The 27,057-nt window shown below is 37.7% G+C and overlaps 1 protein-coding gene across 2 annotated transcripts in view; it reads left to right on the forward strand.

Moving 5' to 3' along the window:
- Nucleotides 1-27,057, forward strand: part of VPS13B (vacuolar protein sorting 13 homolog B) — a 1,996,594-nt gene that overhangs the window by 1,874,940 nt on the left and 94,597 nt on the right. For both annotated transcript variants that reach the window (XM_053715243.1, XM_053715242.1), the window contains exons 48-49: nt 6,166-6,336; nt 13,931-14,132. In XM_053715243.1, the coding sequence (XP_053571218.1) occupies nt 6,166-6,336; nt 13,931-14,132 (373 nt within the window). The remainder of the gene's footprint in view (nt 1-6,165; nt 6,337-13,930; nt 14,133-27,057) is intronic.

Consider the following 27,057-nt stretch of genomic DNA (forward strand, 5'->3'; position numbering starts at 1 on the left):
ACTAGTTTTGTAGCTTACAACAAAAAGATTATTAAAATATCCTGATGCAGATGTTTTTGAATCCTAGGGTTAATTAACCATATATTATTTTTTTTTTATTATGGTCATTAGCAACTATTTTTTTCATGTAATTGGCAAGAGTCCATGAGCTAGTGACGTATGTCCTACCAGGAGGGGCAAAGTTTCCCAAACCTCAAAATGCCTATAAATACACCCCTCACCACGCCCACAATTCAGTTTTACAAACTTTGCCTCCCTATGGAGGTGGTGAAGTAAGTTTGTGCTTGATTTTCTTCTGTGATACGCACTTCTCAGAATTTTGAAGCCCGATTCCTCTCAGAATACAGTGAATGTCAGAGGGATGTGAAGGGAGTATCACCTATTGAATTCTATGGTTTTCCTCGTAGGAAATCTTTTCATAGGTTCTCTATTATCGGTCGTAGAGATTCATCTCCTATCTCCCTTTTCAGATCGACGATATACTCTCATATTCCATTACCTCTACTGATAACTGTTTCAGTACTGGTTTGGCTATCTGCTATATGTGGATGGATGTCTTTCGGTAAGTATGTTTTCATTACTTAAGACACTCTCAGCTATGGTTTGGCACTTTCATTAATTATTAATGTAAAGTTCTAAATATATGTATTTTACTTATATTTGCCATGAGTCAGGTTTATGTATATTTCCTTTTGCAGACTATCAGTTTTAAAATTGGGAAAACATATTTAGGAAGTTATTTTTTCTTACCTGGGGTATAATCTTTTCTTCAAAATTGACTGTTTTCATAAATTTTCACAGGCAAAATTAGGCTTGCGAGGCCGCAAAATGCTAATATATATTGTGTCATTCTTGGCACAATAATTTTTTTGCCGCAAAGGTATGTTCGGTGACGCAAATTCGCCATTTCCGGCGTCTTAGTTGATGCCAGGTTCCTTGCACAAGGTTGCGTCTGCCATGACGCGAGTTGCGTCATTTCCGGATGTTGTTAGCGCCAAAAATTTTGCGCTGCACGTCATACTTGCCGCCAAATAATTTCATTATTTAAACCCCACTTCCTATATGCCTCTTGCCTTTTTCTATGCTCAGAGGGCTATGCTGTTTGCATTTTTTCCCCATTCCTGTCTCATTCTGATCCTGTCTCAGAAACCACTGTTGGATTCCTGCTGCCAGATAACAGTTCTACAAAAGATAAGTGTATCTGTTGTAAATTAGCGGAGATTATATCTCCGGCGGTAGTATGTAACAGCTGTCATGATAAGCTTTTACATGCAGAGAATGTATCCATCAGTACAATGCCTGTTGTTCCTTCGACATCTAATGTACATGATATCCCTGTGAATATAAAAGATTTTATTGCTGATGCGATTCAGAAGGCTTTGTCTGCTATTCCGCCTTCTAATAAACGTAAAAGGTCTTTTAAAACTTCTCATAAAGTTGATGAAATTTCAAATGACCGACAACATACTGATTTATCCTCCTCTGATGAGGATCTATCTGATTTAGAAGATCCTACCTCAGATATCGATACTGACAAATCTACTTATCTCTTTAAGATGGAGTATATTTTTTCCTTGTTAAAAGATGTGTTGATTACTTTGGATATTGAGGATACTAATCCTCTTGATTTTAAAACTAGTAAACGTTAATTCTTTTTATAAACCTCCTGTGGTTACTCCAGAGGTTTTTCCAGTTCCTGATGCTATTTCTGATATGATTTCAAAGGAATGGAATAGGCCTGGTAATTCTTTCATACTTTCTGCTAGGTTTAAAAAGTTGTATCCTTTGCCAGCAATTAGATAGGAGTTTTCCCCAAAGTTGATGGGGCTATCTCTACTCTTGCCAAACGTACTACTATCCCTATGGAAGATAGTACTTCCTTTAAGGACCCTTTAGATAGGAAACTTGAATCTTATCTATGGAAAGCTTATTTATATTCTGGCTATCTTCTCAGGCCTGCCATTTCTATGGCTGATGTTGCAGCTGCATCAACTATTTGGTTGGAAAGTTTAGCGCAACAGAAAACAGATCCTGGTTTGTCTAGCATTGTTCGCTTGCTTCACCATGCTAATCATTTTATCTGTGATGCTATTTTTGATATCATCAAAATTGATGTTAAATCTATATATTTAGCTATTTTAGCTAGAAGAGCTTTGTGGCTCAAATATTGGAATGCTGACATGGTATCAGTCTAGATTACTGTCTCTTTCTTTCCAAGGTAATAATTTATGTGGTTCTCAGTTGGATTCAATTACTTCAACTGTTACTGGGGGGAAGGGAGTTTTTTTACCTCAGGATAAAAGATCTCAGGGTAAATCTAAAGCTTCTAATCATTTTTGTTCTTTTCAACAAAATAAGGAACAGAAAGCCATTCCTTACCCCAAATAATCTGGTTCCAATTGGAAACCCTCAAGTTGGAATAAATCCAAGCCTTTTAAGAAACCAAAGACAGCCCCCAAGTCTGCATGAAGGCGCGGCCCTCATTCCAGCTCAGCTGGTGGGGGGCAGATTGATTTATTTCCAAAACATTTGGGCAGATTCTGTCCAAAATCAATGGATTCAGAGCATTGTCTCTCAAGGGTATCGAATAAGACCTTCTGTGAGAAGATTTTTTCTCTCTCGCATTCCAGCTTATCCAGTGAAGGCTCAGGCTTTTCTGAAGTGTGTTTCAGATCTAGAGCTTTCAGGGGTAATTATACCAGTTCTGTTTCAGGAACAGGGTCTGGGGTTTTATTCAAATCTATTCATTGTCACAAAGAATTTTTTTTTATTCAGGCCAGTTCTGGATCTGAAAATTTTGAACCGTTTTGTAAGAGTGCCAACTTTCAAATTGGTGACTATAAAGACTATACTGCCTTTTGTACAACAAGGTCATTATATGTCTATGATAGACTTACAGGATGCATATCTTCATATTCCGATTAATCCAGACCACTATCTGTTTCTGAGATTCTCTTTTCTAGACAAGCATTACCAATTTGTCGCTCTTCCATTTGGCCTAGCGACAGCTTCAAAAAAAAATTCAAAAGTTCTCGGTGCTCTACTCTCTGTAATCAAAGAACAGGGTATTGCAGTGTTTCCTTATTTGGACGATATCTTGGTACTAGCTCAGTCTTTACATTTTGCCAAATCTCACACAAATCAACTAGTGTTGTTTCTTCAAAGACATGGTTGGAGGATCAATTTACCAAAAAGTTCCTTGTTTCCTCAGACAAGGGTCACCTTTTTAGGTTTCCAGATAGATTCAGTGTCCATGACTCTAACAGAAAAGAGACAAATGAAATTGGTTTCAGCCTGTCAGAACCTTCAGTCTCAATCATTCCCTTCAGTGGTTTTGTGCATGGAGGTTTTAGGTCTCATGATTGCAGCATCAGACGTGATCCCCTTTGCTCGTTTTCATATGAGACCTCTCCAGCTTTGTATGCTGAATCAATGGTGCAGGGATTATTCAAAGGTATCACAATTAATATCCTTAAAGAGACACTGAACCCAAATTTTTTCCTTTTATGATTCAGATAGAGCATGACATTTTAAGCAACTTTCTAATTTACTCCTATTATCAAATTTTCTTCATTCTCTTGGTATCTTTATATGAAATGTTTAGATGCCGGCCCATTTTTGGTGAACAACCTGGGTTGTTCTTGTTGATTGGTGGATAAAGTCATCCACCAATAAAAAAGTGCTGTCCAGAGTTCTGAATCAATAAAAAAAGCTTAGATGCCTTCTTTTTCAAATAAAGATAGCAAGAGAATGAAGAAAATTGATAATAGGAGTAAATTAGAAAGTTGCTTAAAATTGCATGCTCTATCTGTTTTTTGGAAATCTCAAGAGGCGAGGTTACCAATCAATATTTTCGAACTCCATGCTATTTTCAGGGGTCTTCAGGTTTGGCCTCTGTTGAAGAGAGAACCATTCATTTGTGGCATATGTCAATCATCAGGGTGGGACTCGCAGTCCCCTAGCTATGAAAGAAGTATCTCGGATACTTTCTTGGTCAGAGTCCAGCTCTTGTCTAATTTCTGCGGTACATATCCCAGGTGTAGACAATTGGGAAGCGGATTATCTCAGCCGTCAGACTTTACATCCGGGGGAGTGGTCTCTCTATCCAGATGTGTTTTTTCAGATTGTTCAGATGTGGGTTTTTTCCAGAAATAGATCTGATTGCTTTCCATCTAAACAAGAAACTTCCCAGGTACCTGTCCAGGTCCAGGGATCCTCAGGCGGATTCTGTGGATGCGTTAGCAGTTCCTTGGTTTTACCAACTTGCTTATATCTTCCCTCCTCTAGTTCTTCTTCCAAGAGTGATCCCCAAGATCATCATGGAACATTTGTTTGTGTTTCTGGTAGCACCAGCATGGCCTCACAGGTTCTGGTATGCGGACCTTATCCGGATGTCCAGTTGTCAACCTTGGCCACTTCATCTAAGACCAGACCTTCTGTCTCAAGGACCGTTTTTCCATCAGGATCTCAAATCATTGAATTTGAAGGTATAGAAATTGAACGCTAAGTGCTTAGTCATAGAGGTTTCTCTGACTCAGTGATTGATACTATGTTACAGGCTCGTAAATCTATTTCTAGGAAGATTTATTATCGAGTTTGGAAGACTTATATTTCATGGTGTACTTCTCATAAATTCTCCTGGCATTCTTTTAGAATTCCTAGAATTTTAGTTTCTTCAGAATGGTTTGGATAAAGGTTTGTCTGCAAGTTCCTTGAAGGGACACATTTCTGCACTTTCTGTTTTATTTCACAGAAAGATTGCTAAGCTTCCTGATATTCACTGTTTTGTCCAGTCTTTGGTCCGTATCAAGCCTGTCATTAAATCAATCTCTCCTCCTTGGAGTCTTAATTTGGTTTTGAAAGCTTTACAGGCTCCTCCTTTTGAGCCTATGCATTCTTTGGATATTAAACTACTTTCTTGGAAAGTGTTGTTCCTTTTGGCTATCTCTTCTGCTAGAAGAGTTTCTGAATTATCTGCTCTTTCTTGTGAGTTACCTTTTCTGATTTTTCATCAGGATAAGGCAGTTTTGCGGACTTCATTTAAATATTTACCTAAAGTTGTGAATTCATTAATAGGGAAATCGTTGTCCCCTCTTTGTGTCCTAATCCTAAGAATTCTTTGGAGAGATCCTTACATTCTCTGGATGTTGTAAGAGCTTTGAAATATTATGTTGAAGCTACTAAAGATTTCAGGAAGACTTCTAGTCTATTTGTAGTCTTTTCTGGTTCTAGGAAAGGTCAGAAAGCTTCTGCCATTTCCTTGGCATCTTGGTTAAAGCTTTTTATTCATAAGGCTTATTTGGATTCGGGTCAGCCCCGCCTCAGAGAATCACAGCTCATTCTACTAGATCAGTCTCCACTTTGTGGGCTTTTCAGAATGAAGCTTCAGTTGATCAGATTTGCAAAGCAGTGACTTGGTCTTATTTGCATACATTTACTAAATTCTTCCGTTTTGATGTATTTGCTTCTTTGGAAGCAGTTTTTGGTTCTTCAGGCAGCGGTTTCAGTTTGATTCCTCTGCTTATATTTTAAGTTTTTTCTTTTCAATTATGAGAAAAACTTATTTTCTTGGTTGTGGATTTAATTTTTTCAGCGGAAAGTGACTGTTTTTATTTTATCCCTCCCTCTCTAGTGACTCTTCTGTGTAGTTCCACATTTTGGGTATTACTATACTATACGTCACTAGTTCATGGACTCTTGCCAATTACATGAAAGAAAACATAATTTATGTAAGAACTTACCTGATAAATTAATTTCTTTTATATTGGCAAGAGTCGATGAGATCCACCCTTTTTATGGTGGTTATGTTTTTTTGTTTAAAGCACAATTATATTTCCAGTTCCTTTTATGATGATTTTTACTCCTTTTTTCTATAACCCCACTACTTGGCTATTCGTTAAACTGAATTGTGGGTGTGGTGAGGGGTGTATTTATAGGCATTTTGAGGTTTGGGAAACGTTGCCCCTCCTGGTAGGATTGTATATCACATACGTCACTAGCTCAGGGACTCTTGCCAATATGAAAGAAATGAATTTATCAGGTAAGTTCTTACATAAATTATGTTCTTCTATGTATGGAGAGTTATTTCCTTATGACACTCAAAATTATTTTTCAGATCGTCTACAAATATTACAATATACAATTAAATGTACTGCTATTTTACAGGGAGGAAGATGGCCCATCAGAATGTGCTGTTCCTATTTCAACAGCTCTAATAAAACAAATAGCAATAAAAACACGGACTGTATATTCAGCAACTCAGATTATTTCTGAATTTTATGGGGATAAAACTTGTACCCATCCTGTATGGCCATATGATAAAAAAGACACAGACAGGTAAGTGTGAAGTGAGGATGTGTAAAATACATTACATCTTAAATGTAAATTAAATGTTAGTACCCCCAAAAGGCTAGGTTTTCATTAAAGCTGAACCAGGGCACAGGTAAAATAATTAGCTGATGGGTGAGAGCAGGTTAGTAACCATGGTTACTGCTCAGCTGATTATTTCACCTGTGAAATAGTTTAGCTATGATGAAAACCTGGCCTGTTGGGGGTACTTGAGGTGGAGAAACACTGCTTTAAAAATATATATTGTTTTTTTGTTTTTCTAATGGCTTCTAGCTGCCTTAAAGCATCACTTTGCATTTATAGCAAAAAAAATAATACAATAGGGTGCAAACCACAAATTTAAGTGTACAAAACCCCTTTCTACAGATAGGTAAAGGGGTGGCGTTGGATGCCAAAATAAAAATGTCAGAAGTTATAAAGAAAAGCTAGCATCCTCCAGCGCTAAAAAGTAAAAGGAAAACTACCTATTAAGTACAACACCACCTGAGTATATTCACAAAGAATTCATATAATATACACCTTCCCAGTGTGTAAGTTACAAATTAACCTTTATTACTATATTCTAAAATGGAATGGCATAAAAAAGACCAAGCATGCCAATTAAAAAGACAAAAATAGAAAACATACCCCAGTACCTCGGCAAACAATAGACAATATGAAGAACACAATATTTACAGAGGCAGACACTCAAAATAGGCATCTGTCCCCACTATTGTAGGAGACACTTAATAAGCAAAAACCTCTCTATAACATCTATGATTTTGTGACAATTAATTCCCCGCTACTGGGGAACACATAAAGGAGGGCTTTACAGCTATCTCACGTGTCACACTTATAATAAATTGTGTATTGCTGTGAAAGCCTCAAAATGTTACGCACATATCAACAGTCACCCACCTGCCAGGTTACTGGAGAACGATAATGACCTCCAACGTACATTTTGCTGTATCTTTGTTTCCTTGTCAAAGCGACGGCACAACATATGTCAGTTGTCATTCCCTTTCACCAGTACGCTGGCATGCAATTTTTTTAACCTACGCCTGGGAACGGGTACATTTTATGGATTATTTGTGGATATACTCAGGGGGTGTTGTACTTAATAAGTCGTTTTCATTTTTCTTTTAGGTGTTTGATGATGTTAGCTTTTCTTTATTACTTTTGAGCTTTTTATTTATATATTAGAAATGATTCACAGCATTTCAAAATGTTTCCATGCAAAAATAAATGCTTTAAAATAAAAAAATATATATAATTTTGTGAATAAAATATGCATTGTTTTTCAGGCCTGGGACACACCCTTTGAAAAGCCTTTGGAATGTTGTTTATTTTACTTATTTTTCCTGTGGCCAATTAGGGACTTATATAAACAAGCTTCTGCTGCCAATCACTTTGAAGCACTTATGAATCTCAGGGTTCTATACTCCCAAGCGGAGGGGGGGGGGGGGAAATGCTACAGTTTTCAAAATGAAATTACAGGGAAACCAGGCTAAATAAATGATAAAAGTGTGTTGCAATTTTTTTTATCATGCATAACTACAAAGAATGGGCTGAAAGTGTAATTTGTTTGATAGAACGAGTGGACCTGTTAACATTCGTCTTAGACAATCGAATGTTGATAAGAATGAAAATCCATTAAAATTCGGTAATCGAATATTATTTCTGTTTTTTTAATGTTACTTTCATTTTTGAATATTCTTAATTAGATTCATTATTCACATTTAAAATTTCTAATGTAACATTCGATTTAAAGGGACACTGAACCCAATTTTTTTATTTTATTATTCAGATAGAGCATGACATTTTAAGAAACTTTCTAATTTACTCCTATTATCAATTTTTCTTCATTCTCTTGGTATCTTTATTTGAAATGCACAAATGTAAGTTTAGATGCCGGCCCAATTTTGGTGAACAGCCTGGGTTGTTCTTGCTGATTGGTGGATGAATTCATCCACCAATAAAAAAGTGCTGTCCAGAGTACTAAGCCAAAAAAAACTTAGATGCCTTCTTTTTCAAATAAAGATAGCAAGAGAACGAAGAAAAATTGATAATAGGAGTAAATTAGAAAGTTGCTTAAAATTGCATGCTCTATCTGAATCACAACATTAAAAAAATGGGTTTAGTGTCCCTTTAACAAATACTATTCAGAAGTTCAATAGTTCATGTGGTAGGGAATTTAGTAAACTGCTACATAATAGATACAAATATACCAATTAGAATGTTTCTATTTTGTTCTCAATGAACCCAAAAAACTCATTAATATCAAAGCTGAATAGTTTTGGAAGTAGTTTTTAGTTTGTTTTTAGTTATAGCTATTTTAGGGGGATATCTGTGTGTGCAGGTGACTATTACTGTGCATAATTATTAGGCAACTTAACAAAAAACAAATATATACCCATTTCAATTATTTATTTTTACCAGTGAAACCAATATAACATCTCAACATTCACAAATATACATTTCTGACATTCAAAAACAAAACAAAAACAAATCAGTGACCAATATAGCCACCTTTCTTTGCAAGGACACTCAAAAGCCTGCCATCCATGGATTCTGTCAGTGTTTTGATCTGTTCACCATCAACATTGCGTGCAGCAGCAACCACAGCCTCCCAGACACTGTTCAGAGAGGTGTACTGTTTTCCCTCCTTGTAAATCTCACATTTGATGATGGACCACAGGTTCTCAATGGGGTTCAGATCAGGTGAACAAGGAGGCCATGTCATTAGATTTTCTTCTTTTATACCCTTTCTTGCCAGCCACGCTGTGGAGTACTTGGACGCGTGTGATGGAGCATTGTCCTGCATGAAAATCATGTTTTTCTTGAAGGATGCAGACTTCTTCCTGTACCACTGCTTGAAGAAGGTGTCTTCCAGAAACTGGCAGTAGGACTGGGAGTTGAGCTTGACTCCATCCTCAAGGCCCCACAAGCTCATCTTTGATGATACCAGCCCAAACCAGTACTCCACCTCCACCTTGCTGGCGTCTGAGTCGGACTGGAGCTCTCTGCCCTTTACCAATCCAGCTACGGGCCCATCCATCTGGCCCATCAAGACTCACTCTCATTTCATCAGTCCATAAAACCTTAGAAAAATCAGTCTTGAGATATTTCTTGGCCCAGTCTTGACGTTTCAGCTTGTGTGTCTTGTTCAGTGGTGGTCGTCTTTCAGCCTTTCTTACCTTGGCCATGTCTCTGAGTATTGCACACCTTGTGCTTTTGGGCACTCCAGTGATGTTGCAGCTCTGAAATATGGCCAAACTGGTGGCAAGTGGCATCTTGGCAGCTGCACGCTTGACTTTTCTCAGTTCATGGGCAGTTATTTTGCGCCTTGGTTTTTCCACACGCATCTTGCGACCCTGTTGACTATTTTGAATTAAACGCTTGATTGTTTGATGATCACGCTTCAGAAGCTTTGCAATTTTAAGAGTGCTGCATCCCTCTGCAAGATATCTCACTATTTTTTACTTTTCTGAGCCTGTCAAGTCCTTCTTTTGACCCATTTTGCAAAGGAAAGGAAGTTGCCTAATAATTATGCACACCTGATATAGGGTGTTGATGTCATTAGACCACACCCCTTCTCATTACAGAGATGCACATCACCTAATATGCTTAATTGGTAGTAGGCATTCGAGCCTATACAGCTTGGAGTAAGACAACATGTATAAAGAGGATGATGTGGTCAAAATACTCATTTGCCTAATAATTCTGCACTCCCTGTATAGATTCAAAATTTTCAAATTCGAATATTGCATAATTCGAATCAAATTATTAGAAAAATTAGAATAGAATATTACATTTAAAGAAAGCATTAAAAATACTATTACATTTAATGAATGTTAGAATGTTGTACAAACATTTAAAATTTGGAACAAACGAATGTGTTAAAATTTGTTTAATTTTTCGAATGTTGCAAAACTATCGCCCATCCCTAATAATTACACATTTTGGTCTAGATTACGAGTGGAGCAGTATTTTTTTAAAAATGGGAAATATATAGTCTGGGGCAACAGGGCCCATCTATGCAAAAAGAACAGTCCTGGGGGACATTTGGCAACCCTAAATTAGCCATTATTTTTTTCTTTTTTTTGTTGCTTGCATAGCATTTCCTTCAGTGAAGTCCTGTAAAATCCCTTGCAACACACCCCTTAAAAAGACAATAAAACGACTGATATTTATATATTTTCCTTAACTCACCATTTTTTCTAATTCAGACTGTGGCTATTCAGATTTATACAGTTTAGAAAATTAGTCCAGAAATAACACAATGTGTTATGCAAAGCAAACTCTTTTCTACTGGAATGGGACCATTGTAAGAATTGACAGCCGTAAACTACACATTTCATATTTGGTGGCAATGCTTAGTAGATTACACCTCATATGATGTAGAATATAGATATATAAACAAGTTAAAAGTAGTCTACACTCTCTATCCTTTGTTTCTGAAAGACAACAAATGGTCAATTAGCTTATGGCAGTGATGATAAGTTGGGTACAGCTTTAGTGAGCTGTTTGATAAAGGAAATTTGTTATGATTCTGGGAATCAGTGTTGTATAAAAGTAGACGGTGATCAGCCCCTGAGGTGTCTTTCATTGCTCAGTAAACCAGAGAAGGAGAAAGGAAAACGATGGCACTACATGTGTTGTATAAAAATAACCTGTCAGGTAATGACATATATCTCACTATATAAGGTATAATGTAGGACTGGTGCTGTACACAAAAGAGAAATTTGAGACACAAGAACCAATTAACCACTGGTAGAGTGTGTACCTAAATAGCACTCAACACCACTAAGTTGTGCCAGAGAAGTGGAAAACCTGTGACATAGTACTCGTGTGACTACCTTTAAAGGGATATGAAACCCAACATTATTCTTTCATGATTCAAATAGAGCATGCAATTTTAAACAACTTTTTAATTTACTTCTATTGTCAATTTTTTTTATTGCTCTTGGTATCTTTTGTTGAAAAGCACGGATGTATGCTTAGAAGCCAGCCCATTTCTGGAGCACTATATTGCAGCAGTTTTGCAAGAATATTATCCATATGTAAGAGCACAAGATGGCCGTACTATTTCCTGCCATGTAGTGCTCCAGAGGCCTACCTAGCTATCTCTTCAACACAGAATATCATAGGAACAATGCAAATTTTAACAATAAAAGTAAACTGGAAACTTTTTTTGTTTTTAAAGGGACATTCTAAACCAGGATTTTTATTGTTTTAAAAGCTAGATAATCCCTTTATTACCCATTCCCCAGTTTTGCATAACCAACACAGTTATATTAATATACTTTTAACCTCTGTGATTATCTTGTATCTAAGCCTCTGCAAACTGCCCCTTTATTTAAGTTCTTTTGACAGACTTGCAGTTTAGCCAATCAGTGCCTGCTCCCAGATAACTTCACGTGCACGAGCACAGTGTTATCTACAGTATATGAAATACGTCAACTGACACCCTCTAGTGGTGAAAAACTGTTAAAATGCATTCTGAAAAGAGGTGGCCTTCAAGGTCTAAGAAATTAGCATATGAACCTCCTAGGTTAAGCTTTCAACTACGAATACCAAGAGAACAAAGCAAAATTGGTGATTAAAGTAAATTGGAAAATTGTTTCAAATTACATGCTCTATCTGAATCATGAAAGTTTATTTTGGCCTAGACTGTCCCTTTAAATGGTATGTTCTGTCTGAATCCCAAAGAAAATGTTGGGTTTCAAATGTGGATGTGATCCCGCACTGCCCCAATGTCCATAAACCGCCCCTCTATGATGGTGTGGGCATTGGCAAAAAAAAAAATGCATGTGCTCTTTTTTGAAATTGGGTAAAACTAGAGGGGTTGTGGATGGGGGGAGTAAGTAAGAGGGACGTTGTTTTTTATTGGGATGACAAAATAAAAAAAACACAAATGCACAGTTACATACATAATATGGACAATTTCTTCATTATTGTTGTACAAAATTAAATATGCAATAAATCCGTCCCCATTTTTCCCCTACCAAATTAGGAAGAATAGTGGTTCCTTACATCATTAAACCTACGATAATTATATTTAATATTGATTTAATATCTCAAAAGGCAAAGAGCTTTCAGATGCTAATGGTACCTATGAGCACAATATTCATCTCTTATCCATTTATAGTACAGGATACAAATAAAAAAAAAACTCTCTCCCCTACTCCTCGTCCCCCTCTCCTCCCATCCACAAACCGGGAAATCTACCTTTCAAAATTGCCATGCAAACAAAATCTGACTTCCTGAAGGGTGAGGTTAGCTCTATCTGCACTCTCTTTGGAAATTAAACTATCATTTTTAACCATTTTCTAAATAAAGATTGAACTCCTGTGGCATATTTAACTCAAATTGATCTAGATTAATCTGCATAAGGATTTTCTTCTTGCATTCTCGATTTCCATGAACTTAGGAGGATATTTCTCCCTAATAATATTACCGTATTGATCAGATCAATATTTTTAGTTTCGTACATTTTGTTATATAAAAAATTATGTCATTAGGCTTAATATTTATTTTCTTATCAATAAATCTGTTCAGCCAATAAATGACCCCGCTTCAGAAGAGAAGAAAGAAATTAAGAGAAAGCAAATGGAAGAAAGAGAGGAAAATACAGAGGTTTCTATAAGCAAGAGGAAAAGATAAAACTTTGGTCACCATTTATGAAACTGTTTAATAGGGAATAGGTGACAAAATCAAGACATACAAAAAAGTGATAACTAAAAAATATGTTATATTGTGTACAGAAATGAAAACACTGTTACATGCGTTGTATAGAAAATACTATATAAAAACACAAAAAGTGCAAAACAATACAAATAACTATACAACACAAATATCCCAATTAGTATGACATCTATAAGAATTCTTTATAATTGCTATTTTTAAACAATATATCTTGGGGTCTCACTCTCTGGTTGGCCAGTATTCCTAGACTTCCTGGGTCTCCTATCTTTAGGGAATGCTCCAGGACTTGTCTCTGGTCCAAGGTTCTCTCTAGATCTTCAGACTGCGGTGCTTCCAAAGTTCCACTCTGCACTGTCTAGAACTGCTACCCCTCTCCAAAGTTCCAGTCTCAGCAGGCCCCAGAACTGCTGCTTTCACTCTCAGCAATGATCTATTCACACCTATTTCCAATTGTATATGTATATTAACATAACAAGTTAGGCCAATCCCTCCTGCAGGCAACCAAGGATGTCTCTTTGGGGGTATCGAGATGGTTCCTGGCCCAAATAATGCCTGTGAGTTCCTGATATACAGAGAACAGAGGCAAATGGATTTGGGAAGGACAAGTAATTAATTAAAATTAGAGGTAGGGTAAATAGAAATGATACATAACTTTGCATACTCGTTGATTTATTGATTTTGTGTGGAGCAGGTAGATTAATTATGTAAATATTTTCTTTTGGCATTGGTTGTTCATGAATGTGGGTTTGTACTTCTTGTTTACTCAATGAATATTACGCTGTTTTATAACTGGAGGAATAAAGCACATTTCAGGTAGCAGTTACATATTTCAGGACAAAGTAGCTGATAAGTGAGTGTATGTATGGTCTAACTGTACATGATGTTTTTCTCATAGTGGTGAGCACTTGGCGCAATGGGACAGCCCTATGCGGGTGAAGCTTTCCTTGTGGAAATCCCATTTGAAGACATTGCTGATTGAGCTTCTCCCTTGGGCTTTGCTTATCAATAAATCAAGGTGGGACCTTTGGCTTTTTGAAGGAGAGAACATTGTCCTTCAGATTCCTGCTGGGAAAACCATCATACCTCCCAACTTTCAGGTAAAGGTCCCCCCCAGATGAATAACACACTTACTGCCATTGAGACTTTAGCATTTTACAGGCTGCAGCTACTTATGGGTGGTCCATTATTAATGGAAAGTTATTTTCTTCACAAACAAATGAAAGTCGTTTAAACTGTATTCTGCCAGTTCTCTCTGTAACAGTACAAAATGCACAGAGGCAAGAACATATCATTTATTATGTATTAAGAGCTCATTATTTTCTCTGAAACCACCAACTATCTCTTAAAAAAAATCATTTGACCTTATTTTTTATATTTTTTATTATGTTGTTATCCCTCATCCATGCCATTCTAAATCCATATTAATTAATATAATACATTTATTTTGTTGTAATTTTTCTAATGTTTTATAAAGTTGATTTATTTTGCAGCATATACAGACTACACCTTCACTGTCCATCATTTCCATTAAACCATTTGTTCCAGCCAATGAGTAAGAGTATCTCTGTATTGTATCCACTTTGGCGAAAGTCAATGTGAGACAGAGAAAGATAAAGCAAGGATTGCAAAAATATGATTTAGCATATAATAATACACGTAGGGACATTCAACACCCGCTAGAAAATAATTTCATGTTGTGTAAACTGAATCCAAAATTCGCCTGCACCACATCCCTGTTTTGTTTCTATATATAACGTCCAAGTAATCCTCATTGTTATAGCTTACCGTACCAGCAAAATATGGCTGCCTAACTCCCCCCACCGTTACGTAGGGACCTTCTTTTTGAAAGGATCAGCCAATCATGATCCATTCCTCGGACTGAAAATTAAAGCGTGTTCACGGACCTTAGCGCATGCGTATTAGCACTGATATCTAGGAGTGTGCAATAGAAGACTCCTACAGCTCTTGTAATTGCGATCGCGCTCGGTTTGTAATAAATGCGCATGCGCGATGACGTAGGAAGAGCGTCATCTGAAAATAACATGAACGTGCCTGAAGGGGATGTGTGATGGGGAAGAAGCATCAATGGGAGGAGTTAGGCGGCCATATTTTGTTAGTACGGTAAGCTATAACGATGAGGATTACTTGGACGTTATATATAGAAACAAGGCAGGGATGTGGTGCAGGCGGATTTTGGATTCTGTTTACACAACATGAAATTATGTTATAGCGGGTGTTGAATGTCCCTTTAAACAAAAATGTATATTAATGTCTAAATGCTAAACACTTACTGACTGAAGCTATTTGTTGCTTACACACATTTAAAAACAAATAATTAACAATCTCTGCATACTTGTTGTGAATTTCATTCTACCAAACATTTATACAAATACAAACTTTAGTATGTTGACTACCAAAGAGGACTGCAGAGTATTGCAAAATAATGTATTGCAGCCTTTCTTGCCAGGCAAGAGGTTAAATGCCAGTGTTGGAAAATCCCTTCTTACAAATGTCCTTCACCGGCTACTGAATGACTTGATTGTTGGGCTTTAGGTCACATATCTTTGCTTGCTCCTTAACCCATGGCTTCTGCAGGGGACTTCCTGAAATTAATGGGTCAAAGGTCTCTTAGCACTTATTCCAGTGGCAACTCTGTTTTATCTGATGAAGAAACTGAAGAAAATAAAAACTTTAGAAGTTTATTTTCATACAACCATTGCCATTTTCATATACTATTTAAAGGGATTCTATAAACTTCTGCAGTCATTTTAATTGTTTAGATGACCCTTATTTTCTTTGAGAAATATATGTCTGTAAACAAAAGCCTAACCCTGCTACATTCTGCATCGTGATCACTGCAGAAGGTCATTTATATCTGTCTGTGAGTAGCATTTGAGATATATAATTTGTATTAGTTGCTACGAAAGTAACTACAAGCTTGTCATTCTTTATGTAAGTTACGTCGTGGGAAAGCACAGTCAGTAAACAGGTGTTTATAGACAGGGGAAGATAAGTTCTGTTTTGTTTTCATATGTATTTATATATATATATATATATATATATATATAGTTTAGCAGGTGGAGAGCACTCTCACTTCATAGAACAACTTGCCAGGGTGCATGCAGAGAAAAACATCAATAAACAGTGACTTGCACTCGCTGGTCTTTTAAAAAACGTGCCTTTATTGTAACATTTCGGGGGACCGTATCTCTTTCCTCAGACCTCTGAGGAAGGGGATACAGTCCCTGAAACGTTACAATAAAGGCACGTTTTTGAAAAGACCAGCTAGTGCAAGCCACTGTATAATATATATATATATATCTATATATCTATATATATATATATATATATATATATATATATACACACGCATGCATATGTCATATATACACACACGTCATGTATACACACATACGTCATATATACACACACGTCACATATATATATATATATATATATATATACACACACACACATCATGTATACACAAAGGTCATTTATACACACACACACACACACACGTCATATATAGACACACATCATGTATACATACACATAAGTCATAGATACATACATCATATATACACACACGTCATATATATACACTCATACATGTGTCATGTACAGTATACACACACACACTGCATGTATTCAATAGAAGACTTTATTTTAGGATATTTTTGGTCATATTGATAAACCAGACACTGTTATATTATTTCATTAAGATCATAATTTAAAAATATTTCAGAATATTATGGTTCAGCTTTTTATAGGTGATTTTATAGATATTTGCCTGTTACAATTCATTCTAATTCTTCCATTGGCCAGCCTCCTCACCCACCGTTTTCATATCTTTCCTATTGCAGTTTTTCCCTTTCCCATTTGATTTTCTCTCGCTGCTGCACCTAGTTACTTAGAATCTTAGCATTATGTGCGTCTTCTTTCTATTTGTTAAAGCACTAAAAAAAGTATTTCTAAATAAATGTGGTTGCTTTGGGGGTTAACATTAACTGGCTGCTCTCTTGCAATTTGCTGAAGATAGGATCTGTTTGTTATAAATAAGAGATGGACAGATATGATCTGTTTCTCTAACTTGTAAATACAAGTCTCACACAGCGGTGCATAACGTAACAATGATGCTTCAGTAAATTCTCTGCACCACTCATCCACTTCTAATTTCAGAAACCACAAGCCAAATGTGTTCATTTTATAGAGACTGTAAACTGAAAATGCATGTCAAACAGTGCATAAACATAGTAAAATATTCAACAAAAACCATAGTAAGTAAGCTAATGGCAAAAACAACACATCGGCATGTTGATCAGAAAAAGCATTACCATTTATGGCATTGTACGAAGAATATTTAAAAAGGGATATTCTTTTGGGTCGCAATTAGTTGGTACCATAAAATGTCTGTTCTTATTGCTGTCTCAGCACTTCCATTTTAGGCTGTTTCCCCTTGGCACACATAGGTAACCAGTAGAGCATTGTATTTAAATTAAAACTCAATCAAAGCCATTATGTGCAGCCTTGATTTAATTACCAGTGATTTGTGGATGTTAAAGGGACAGTCTAAAATAGAATTGTTATTGTTTTAAAAGATAGATAATCCCTTTATTACCCATTCCCCAGTGTTGCATAACCAACACAGTTATATTAATATACTTTTTACCTCTGTGCTTACCTTGTATCTAAGCATCTTCTGTCAGTCTCCTGATCACATGACTTTTTATTATCTATTGACTTGCATTTAGTACTGTGCTGTGCAAACTCTTAAATAACTCCTTGAGCGTGAACACATTGTTATCTATATAGCCCACATGAACTAGTAGTCTCCTGTTGTGAAAAGCAAATAAAAAAGCATGTGATTAAGAGGCTGTCTATAGTGGCTTAGGAACAGGCAGAAATATAGAGGTTTAAATGTTATAAAGTATATTAATATATTAAAGGGGCACTGAACAAAAAAAAAAAATATTTCGTGATTCAGATAGAGCATGCAGTTTTAAGCAACTTTCTCTTGTAAGGTGTATCCAGTCCACGGATCATCCATTACTTGTGGGATATTCTCATTCCCAACAGGAAGTTGCAAGAGGACACCCACAGCAGAGCTGTAATATAGCTCCTCCCCTAACTGTCATACCCAGTCATTCTCTTGCAACTCTCAACAAGCTAGGACGTTGTAGGAGAGAGTGGTTAAATATAGCTAGTTTATTTTCTTCATTCAAAAGTTTGTTATTTTTAAATAGTACCGGAGTTGTGCTATTTTATCACAGGCAGTAAATAGAAGAAGAATCTGCCTGAGGTTTATATGATCTTAGCAGGTTGTAACTAAGATCCATTGCTGTTCTCACATATGTCTGAGGGGATTACACAGATGAGGTAACTTCAGCGAGAGAATGGCGTGCAGTTTATTCTGCTATCAGGTATGTGCAGTTATAATTTTTTCTAGAGATGGAAAACACTAGAAAATGCTGCTGATACCGGATTAATGTAAGTTAAGCCTGAATACAGTGATTTAATAACGACTGGTATCATGCTTACTCCCAGGGGTAATACCCTTATGATATTGCAATATAAAACGTTTGCTGGCATGTTTAATCGTTTTTATATATGCTTTGGTGATAAAACTTTATTGGGGCCTAGTTTTTTCCACATGGCTGGCTTAAATTTTGACTAGAGACAATTTCCACTGTTGTAGTATAAACGTTACAGTTGGTGCAGTTAAAATTACAAACTGTGACATCCAGCTTCTCTCAAAGGCCCTCTGAATGCTATAGGACATCTCTAAAGGGCCCAAAGGCTTTCCAAAGTCGTTTATTGGGGAAGGTAGGGCCACAGCTTGCTGTGGCAGTTGGTTGTGACTGTTAAAAAACGTCTATTTCGTTTTTTTGATCCGTTTTTTGAACTAAGGGGTTAATCATCCATTTGCAAGTGGGTGCAATGCTCTGTTAGCCTATTTTACACACTGTAAAAATTTTGTTTGATTTACTGCATTTTTTTCACTGTTTTTCAAATTCTGACAAAATTTGTTTCTCTTAAAGGCACAGTACTGTTTTTTATATTTGCTTGTTAACTTGATTTAAAGTGTTTTCCAAGCTTGCTAGTCTCATTGCTATTCTGTATAAACATGTCTGACATAGAAGAAACTCCTTGTTTATTATGTTTAAAAGCCATGGTGGAACCCCCCTTAGAATGTGTACCAAATCTACTGATTTCATTTTATGCAATAAAGATCATTTTCTGTCTTTAAAAAAATTATCACCAGAGGAATCTGACGAGGGGGAAGTTATGCCGACTAACTTTCCCCACGTGTCAGACCCTTTGACTTCCGCTTAAGGGACTCACGCTCAAATGGCGCCAAGTACATCTAGGGCGCCCATAGCGTTTACTTTACAAGACATGGCGGCAGTCATGGATAATACACTGTCAGCGGTATTAGCCAGACTACCTGAACTTAGAGGTAAGCGAGATAGCTCTGGGGTGAGACAAAATGCAGAGCATACTGATACTTTAAGAACCATGTCTGATACTGCCTCACAATATGCAGAAGCTGAGGAAAGAGAGCTTCAGTCAGTGGGTGATGTTAATGACTCAGGAAAGATACCTGATTCTAATATTTCTACATTTAAATTTAAGCTTGAACACCTCCGCGTGTTGCTTAGGGAGGTTTTATCTGCTCTGAATGACTGTGATATCATTGCAGTGCCAGAGAAATTGTGTAGACTGGATAAATACTTTGCAGTGCCGGTGTGTACTGATGTTTTTCCAAATACCTAAAAGGTTTACAGAAATTATTAATAAGGAATGGGATAGACCAGGTGTGCCATTCTCTTCCCCTCCTATTTTTAGAAAAATGTTTCCAATATTCCAATAGACGCCACCACACGGGACTTATGGCAGACAGTCCCTAAGGTGGAGGGAGCAGTTTCTACTCTAGTAAAGCGTACTACTATCCCTGTCGAGGACAGTTGTGCTTTTTTTAGATCCAATGGATAAAAAATTAGGTTACCTTAAGAAAATATTTATTCAACAAGGTTTTATCCTACAGCCCCTTGCATGCATTGCCCCTGTCACTGCTGCTGCGGCGTACTGGTTTGAGTCTCTGGAAGAGGCTTTATAGGTAGCGACTCCAATGGATGACATACTTGGCAAACTTAGAGCACTTAAGCTAGCCAATTCTTTTATTCTGATGCTATTGTTCATTTGACTAAACTAACGGCTAAGAATTCTGTTTTTGCTATACAGGCGCGCAGAGCGCTATGGCTTAGATTATGGTCAGCTGACGTGACTTCAAAATCTAAGCTACTTAACATTCCCTTCAAGGGGCAGACCCTATTCAGGCCTGGTTGAAGGAGATTATTGCTGATATCACTGGAGGAAAAGGTCATGCCCTTCCTCAGGACAGGTCCAAATCTAGGGCCAAACAGTCTAATTTTCGTGCCTTTCAAAACTTCAAGGCAGGTGCGGCATCAACTTCCTCTAATAATAAACAAGAGGGAACTTTTGCTCAATCCAAGACGGTCTGGAGACCAAACCTGACCTGGAAAAAAGGTAAGCAGGTAAAAAAGCCTGCTGCTGCCTCTAAGACAGCATGAAGGAACGGCCCCCTATCCGGGAACGGATCTAGTAGGTGGCAGACTTTCACTCTTTTCCCAGGCGTGGGCAAGAGATGTTCAGGATCCCTGGGCGTTGGAAATTAAATCCCAGGGATATCTTCTGGACTTCAAAGCTTCCCCCCCAAAAGGGAGTTTTCACCTTTCACAATTATCTGCACACCAGATAAAGAGAGAGGCATTCTTACACTGTGTACGAGACCTCCTAGTTATGGGAGTGATCCATCCAGTTCCAAAGGAGGAACAGGGACAGGGTTTTTACTCAAATCTGTTTGTGGTTCCCAAAAAAGAGGGAACCTTCAGACCAATTTAAACAAATTCCTCAAAGTTACGTCGTTCAAGATGGAAACTATTCGTACCATCCTACCACTGATCCAGGAGGGTCAATATATGACTACAGTGGATCTAAAGGATGCTTATCTCCACATTCCGATACACAAAGATCATCATCGGTTTCTCAGGTTTGCCTTTCAAGACAGGCATTACCAGTTGTAGCTCTTCCCTTGGGATTAGCTACAGCCCCAAGAATCTTTACAAAAGTTCTAGGGTCGCTTATGGCGGTCCTAAGGCCGCGGGGCATAGCAGTAGCCCCTTATTTAGACGACATCCTGATACAGGCGTCAAACTTCCAAATTGCCAAGTCTCATTCGGACGTAGTACTGGCATTTCTGTGGTCGCATGGGTGGAAAGTGAACATGGAAAAGAGTTCTCTATCCCCACTCACAAGAGTTTCCTTTCTAGGGACTCTTATAGATTCTGTAGAAATGAAAATTCACCTGACGGAGTCCAGGTTATCAAAGCTTCTAAATTCCTGCCGGGTTCTTCATTCCATTCCGCGCCCTTCGGTGGTTCAGTGTATGGAAGTAATCGGCTTAATGGTAGCGGCAATGGACATAGTGTCGTTTGCACGCTTACATCTCAGACCGCTGCAACTATGCATGCTCAGTCAGTGGAACGGGGATTACACAGATTAGTCCCCTCAACTGAATCTGGACCAAGAGACCAGGGATTCTCTTCTCTGGTGGCTTTCTCGGGTTCATCTGTCCAAAGGTATGACCTTTCGCAGGCCAGATTGGACAATTGTTACGACAGATGCCAGCCTTCTAGGTTGGGGTGCAGTCTGGAACTCCCTGAAGGCTCAGGGATCGTGGACTCAGGAGGAGTCTCTCCTTCCATTAAATATTCTGGAACTAAGAGCGATATTCAAGGCTCTTCAGGCTTGGCCTCAGTTAGCAACTCTGAGGTACATCAGATTTCAGTCGGACAACATCACGACTGTAGCTTACATCAACCATCAAGGGGGAAAGAGAAGTTCCCTAGAGATGTTAGAAGTTTAAAAAATAATTCGCTGGGCAGAGATTCACTCTTGCCACCTATCAGCTATCCATATCCCAGGTGTAGAGCACTGGGAGGCGGATTTTCTAAGTCGTCAGACTTTTCATCCGGGAGAGTGGGAACTCCATCCGGAGGTATTTGCACAACTGATTCATCGTTGGGGCAAACCAGAACTGGATCTCATGGCGTCTCGCCAGAACGCCAAGCTTCCGTGTTACGGATCCAGGTCCAGGGATCCCAAGGCGACACTGATAGATGCTCTAGCAGCGCCCTGGTCTTTCAACCTGGCTTATGTGTTTCCACCGTTTTCTCTGCTCCCTCGACTGATTGCCAAGATCAAGCAGGAGAGAGCATCTGTGATCCTGATAGCACCTGCGTGGCCACGCAGGACCTGGTATGCAGATCTAGTGGACATGTCATCCTTTCCACCATGGTCTCTGCCTCTGAAACAGGACCTTCTACTTCAGGGTCCTTTCAACCATCCAAATCTAATTTCTCTGAGGCTGACTGCCTGGAGATTGAACGCTTGATTTTATCAAAGCGTGGCTTCTCCGAGTCAGTTATTGATACCTTAAGACAGGCACGAAAGCCTGTCACCAGGAAAATTTACCATAAGGTATGGCATAGATATCTTTATTGGTGTGAATCCAAGGGTTACTCATGGAGTAAGGTCAGGATTGCTAGGATATTATCTTTTCTCCAAGAAGGTTTGGAAAAAGGATTGTCAGCTAGTTGAGCGTCTGGCAGATGTTCCAGACGTTCAGGCATTTTGTCAGGCTTTAGTTAGAATCAAGCCTGTGTTTAAACCTGTTGCTCCACCATGGAGCTTAAACTTGGTTCTTAAGGTTCTTCAAGGAGTTCCGTTTGAACCTCTTCATTCCATAGATATCAAGCTTTTATCTTGGAAAGTTCTTTTTTTGGTAGCTATTTCCTCGGCTCATAGAGTCTCTGAGCTATCTGCCTTAAAATGTTATTCTCCTTATCTGATTTTTCATACGGATAAGGTAGTCCTGCGTACCAAACCTGGGTTCTTACCTAAGGTAGTATCTAACAAGAATATCAATCAAGAGATTGTTGTTCCATGCTTGTGTTACACAATCTGGACGTGGTCCGTGCTTTAAAGTTTTACTTACAAGCTACTAAAGATTTTTGTCAAACATCTGCTTTGTTTGTTGTCTACTCTGGACAGAGGAGAGGTCAAAAGGCTTCGGCAACCTCTTTTTCTTTTTGACTAAGAAGCTTAATCCGCTTAGCCTATGAGACTGCTGGACAGCAGCCTCCTAAAAGGATTACAGTTCATTCCACTAGAGCTGTGGCTTCCACTTGGGCCTTTAAAAATGAGGCTTCTTTTGATCAGATTTGCAAGGCGACAACTTGGTCTTCGCTTCATATTTTTTCAAACTTTTACAAATTTGATACTTTTGCTTCTTCGGAGGCTATATTTGGGAGACAGGTTTTACGGGCAGTGGTTCCTTCCATTTAAGTTCCTGCCTTGTCCCTCCCTTCATCCGTGTACTTTAGCTTTGGTATTGGTATCCCACAAGTATTGGATGATCCGTGGACTGGATACACCTTACAAGAGAAAACACAATTTATGCTTACCTGATAAATTTATTTCTCTTGTGGTGTATCCAGTCCACGGCCCGCCCTGTCATTTTAAGGCAGGTAATTTTTAAATTTAAACTACAGTAACCACTGCACCCTATGGTTCCTCTTTTCTCGGCTTGTTTTCGGTCGAATGACTGGCTATGACAGTTAGGGGAGGAGCTATATTATAGCTCTGCTGTGGGTGTCCTCTTGCAACTTCCTGTTGGGAATGAGAATATCCCACAAGTAATGGATGATCCGTGGACTGGATACACCACAAGAGAAATAAATTTATCAGGTAAGCATAAATTGTGTTTTCTAATTTACTCCTATTATCAATTTTTCTTCGTTCTCTTGCTATCTTTATTTAAAAAAGAAGGCATCAAAGCTTTTTTTTTAGTTCAGTACTCTGGATAGCACTTTTTTATTGGTGAATTATTTTATCCACCAATCAGCAAGGACAACCCAGGTTGTTCACCAAAAATGGGCCGGCATCTAAACTTACATTCTTACATTTCAAATAAAGATACCAAGAGAATGAAGAAAATTTGATAATAGGAGTAAATTAGAAAAATGCTTAAAATTGCATGCTCTATCTGAATCATGAAAGAAAAAAATTGGGTTCAGTGTCCCTTTAATGTTGATTGTACAAAGCTGGGAAATGGGTAGTAAAGGCTTTATCGATCTTTTAAAACAATAACAATTTTAGTGTAGGCTGTCCCTTTAAAGCTTTGCTATGTTTTAAGAAAGAAATCTTCCGCAATCCTTTTCCAGGTGTCAGTGTGCCATATTGCAAAGAAACCGTAGTGAATATATTTCTTTAACTGGTTAATTAAAACAGTTTTTGCTTTTTTTTTTTTTTTTTTAAATGTCTGACATGGCCACAGCTAATTTCAAGCCAAGTGATCTATTGGATCCAAAGGGTTAATAATCACTTTATTTCATTTTGTATCCTAATATTTAGGATCCATATGGACTGTATTGACATGTTAGAAATATACAATACTGTATTGCCAAAATGAAACTTATATGATTCAGATGGAGCTTGAAATGTTAAACAATTCCCTTCTGTTTTCAAATGTGCTTTGTTCACCTGGTATCCTTTGTGAAAAAGAATACGCACACATCCTAGACTAGTGGGAGCTAGCTGCTGATTGGTGCCTGCACACATTTGTCTCTTGTGATTGGCTGACTAGATGTGTTCAGATAGCTGCCAGTAGTGCAATGCCGTTCCTTCAGCAAAGGATAACAAGATAATGAAGCAAATTTGGTAATAGAAGTAAACTGGAAAGTTGTTTAAAATGGAACGTTCTATCCAAATCATGAAATCAAATTTTGGAGTTTCCTGTTCCTTTAACCTAAAATGTGTAAAATTGTATCTGAAATATCATTTACAATAACTTGAACTCTTGTTTGATGAAGAAACCAGCTATATTAAATCTGTAATGTTCTAAAATAAGGTAAACATCTTAATAATGAAGCAATTGGGTATCTCTAAACACCTAAATTGGAGTTCTTGATGTTTGGACATAAATGCAGAAGAATGAAACAGGTTTACATAGTACATCCTAATAGTCACTCAGCACTACATCCAGCTTACAACCATGTAAATAAGATTATATCAATTTATTTGACAGTCAATGAACTGCTGGTTTATCAAAATAAAAATAAGTTAAGTGCAATGCTTCAAAATAATTATTAAAATATTATTTAAAGGGACAGTCTATTCCAGAATTTGTATTGTTTAAAAAGATAGATAATCCCTTTATTACCCATCCCCCAGTTCTGCATAACCCAAGCAGTTAACTTTGTACCTCTGTTATTAACTTGTATTTAAATCTCTTACAGACCGCCCCCTTATATCAGGTATTTGGACAGACTTGCATTTTAACCAATCAATGACCTCATAAGTAACTCTACAGGCATGAGCACAATGTTATCTATATGGCACACATGCTGTGGAAAATTGTCAAATGCATTCAGATAAGAGGCGGCCTTCAAGGGCTTAGCGCATATGATTCTACCTAGGTTTAGCTCTCAGCTAAGAATACCAAGAGAAAAAAGCAAATTTGATGATAAACGTGAATTGGAAAGTAGTTTAAAATGACATGCCCTAACGGAATCATGAAAGTTTAATTTTCACTAGACTATCCCTTTAATTGTGTTGAGGTAGTTTACAGAATAAATGAGTGGGTTGTCATTTGCCATATCTAAGGGGAAAAAAATTAATTACATTTTGGAAATAGTTTAAAGATACACATATTAGGCAAAACTGTCAGCAAAGCTTAACCACTTGCCATAGGGTATGCTTATTTTAGAATATATTACTTAAATTCTATTATTTTTTATTATTTTTTAATGAAATGTCCTGTTTCATTAGAGCAATTCAATTCCTTTTTAAAGAAAATTGATTCTATTACCATGTGTTTAACTTTTTAAAAAAGAGTTAAAAACAAAGTCCTGCTCTTTTGTCACCAAATGAGGATACGTGTTATGGTTTGGAGTGGCAGCCATAGGGGTATTCCTAGAGTGCAAGTTTAACTATGTGTTTAACTCCTTCACAGGGTTAAAATCACAGTGAAAGAAGAGAATGTATTTAAAAATAGAACATTTTATTTGTGCTATATAGAATCCCTTTAATGTGAATGTAAATTTTGATGATAAAGTGCCCGGTTTTTAAAAATGCGATTAAAAACAGGGGCACTTTAATTCATAAAAATTTACATTTCACTCATGTTGTGAAAATACCTTTTAATCTTGACAGCCGTTCTAGCTTCCCCCGGTCATCCTCCAATCATGGCTCCCCCCCCCCGGGGGAATCAGTGTCTGATTCAACGCCATGATTGGAGGAAGCCAGATTCCTCATTTTAGACCCAGGAAGAGGCTTTGCGACGGGCGGAGGAAGCGATGCAGCAGCTGTCAAGATTAAAAGGTAAGTATTTTCACAACACGAGTGAAATTTAAATTTTGATGAATTAAAGTGCCCCTGGTTTTAATCGAATTTTTAAAAACCGGACACTTTAGTATCAAAATTTACATTCACTTTAAGACAGCTGACTTCATACTGAAACTTCTTTTAAAGGACCACTAAATACAGTAGAACTGAATAATTGACAAATCCTATAATATAAAAGGCCAAGTGTGTTTGTCCGAAGCTGTCATGCGCAGTAGAGACAGCACGAGGACAAACACACCTGGCCTTACCTGACATGCTGTTTGCTGCAGTGGGGTAAAAGTGGGCATGGTCAGGGGTGTGGTCGGGCATGGCAGGGGGGCGTGGTTGGGCGCTGTCGGCGCGAGAGAGAGAGGGGAGAGACAAAAAGAGATAGGAAAGAGCTAAAGAGAGGGGGAAGAACAGGAGAGAGGGGAAAGAGCAGAAGAGAGGGGGGAGAGAGAGCAAAATAGAGGGGAAAGGGCAAAAGAGAGGGAAGAGAGAGAAAAAGAGAGGGGGAGAGAGGGAGCAAAAGAGGGGAAGAGAGAGAGCAAT

Source organism: Bombina bombina, chromosome 5, assembly GCF_027579735.1.
Source record: "Bombina bombina isolate aBomBom1 chromosome 5, aBomBom1.pri, whole genome shotgun sequence".
Taxonomy (NCBI): Eukaryota; Metazoa; Chordata; class Amphibia; order Anura; family Bombinatoridae; genus Bombina; species Bombina bombina.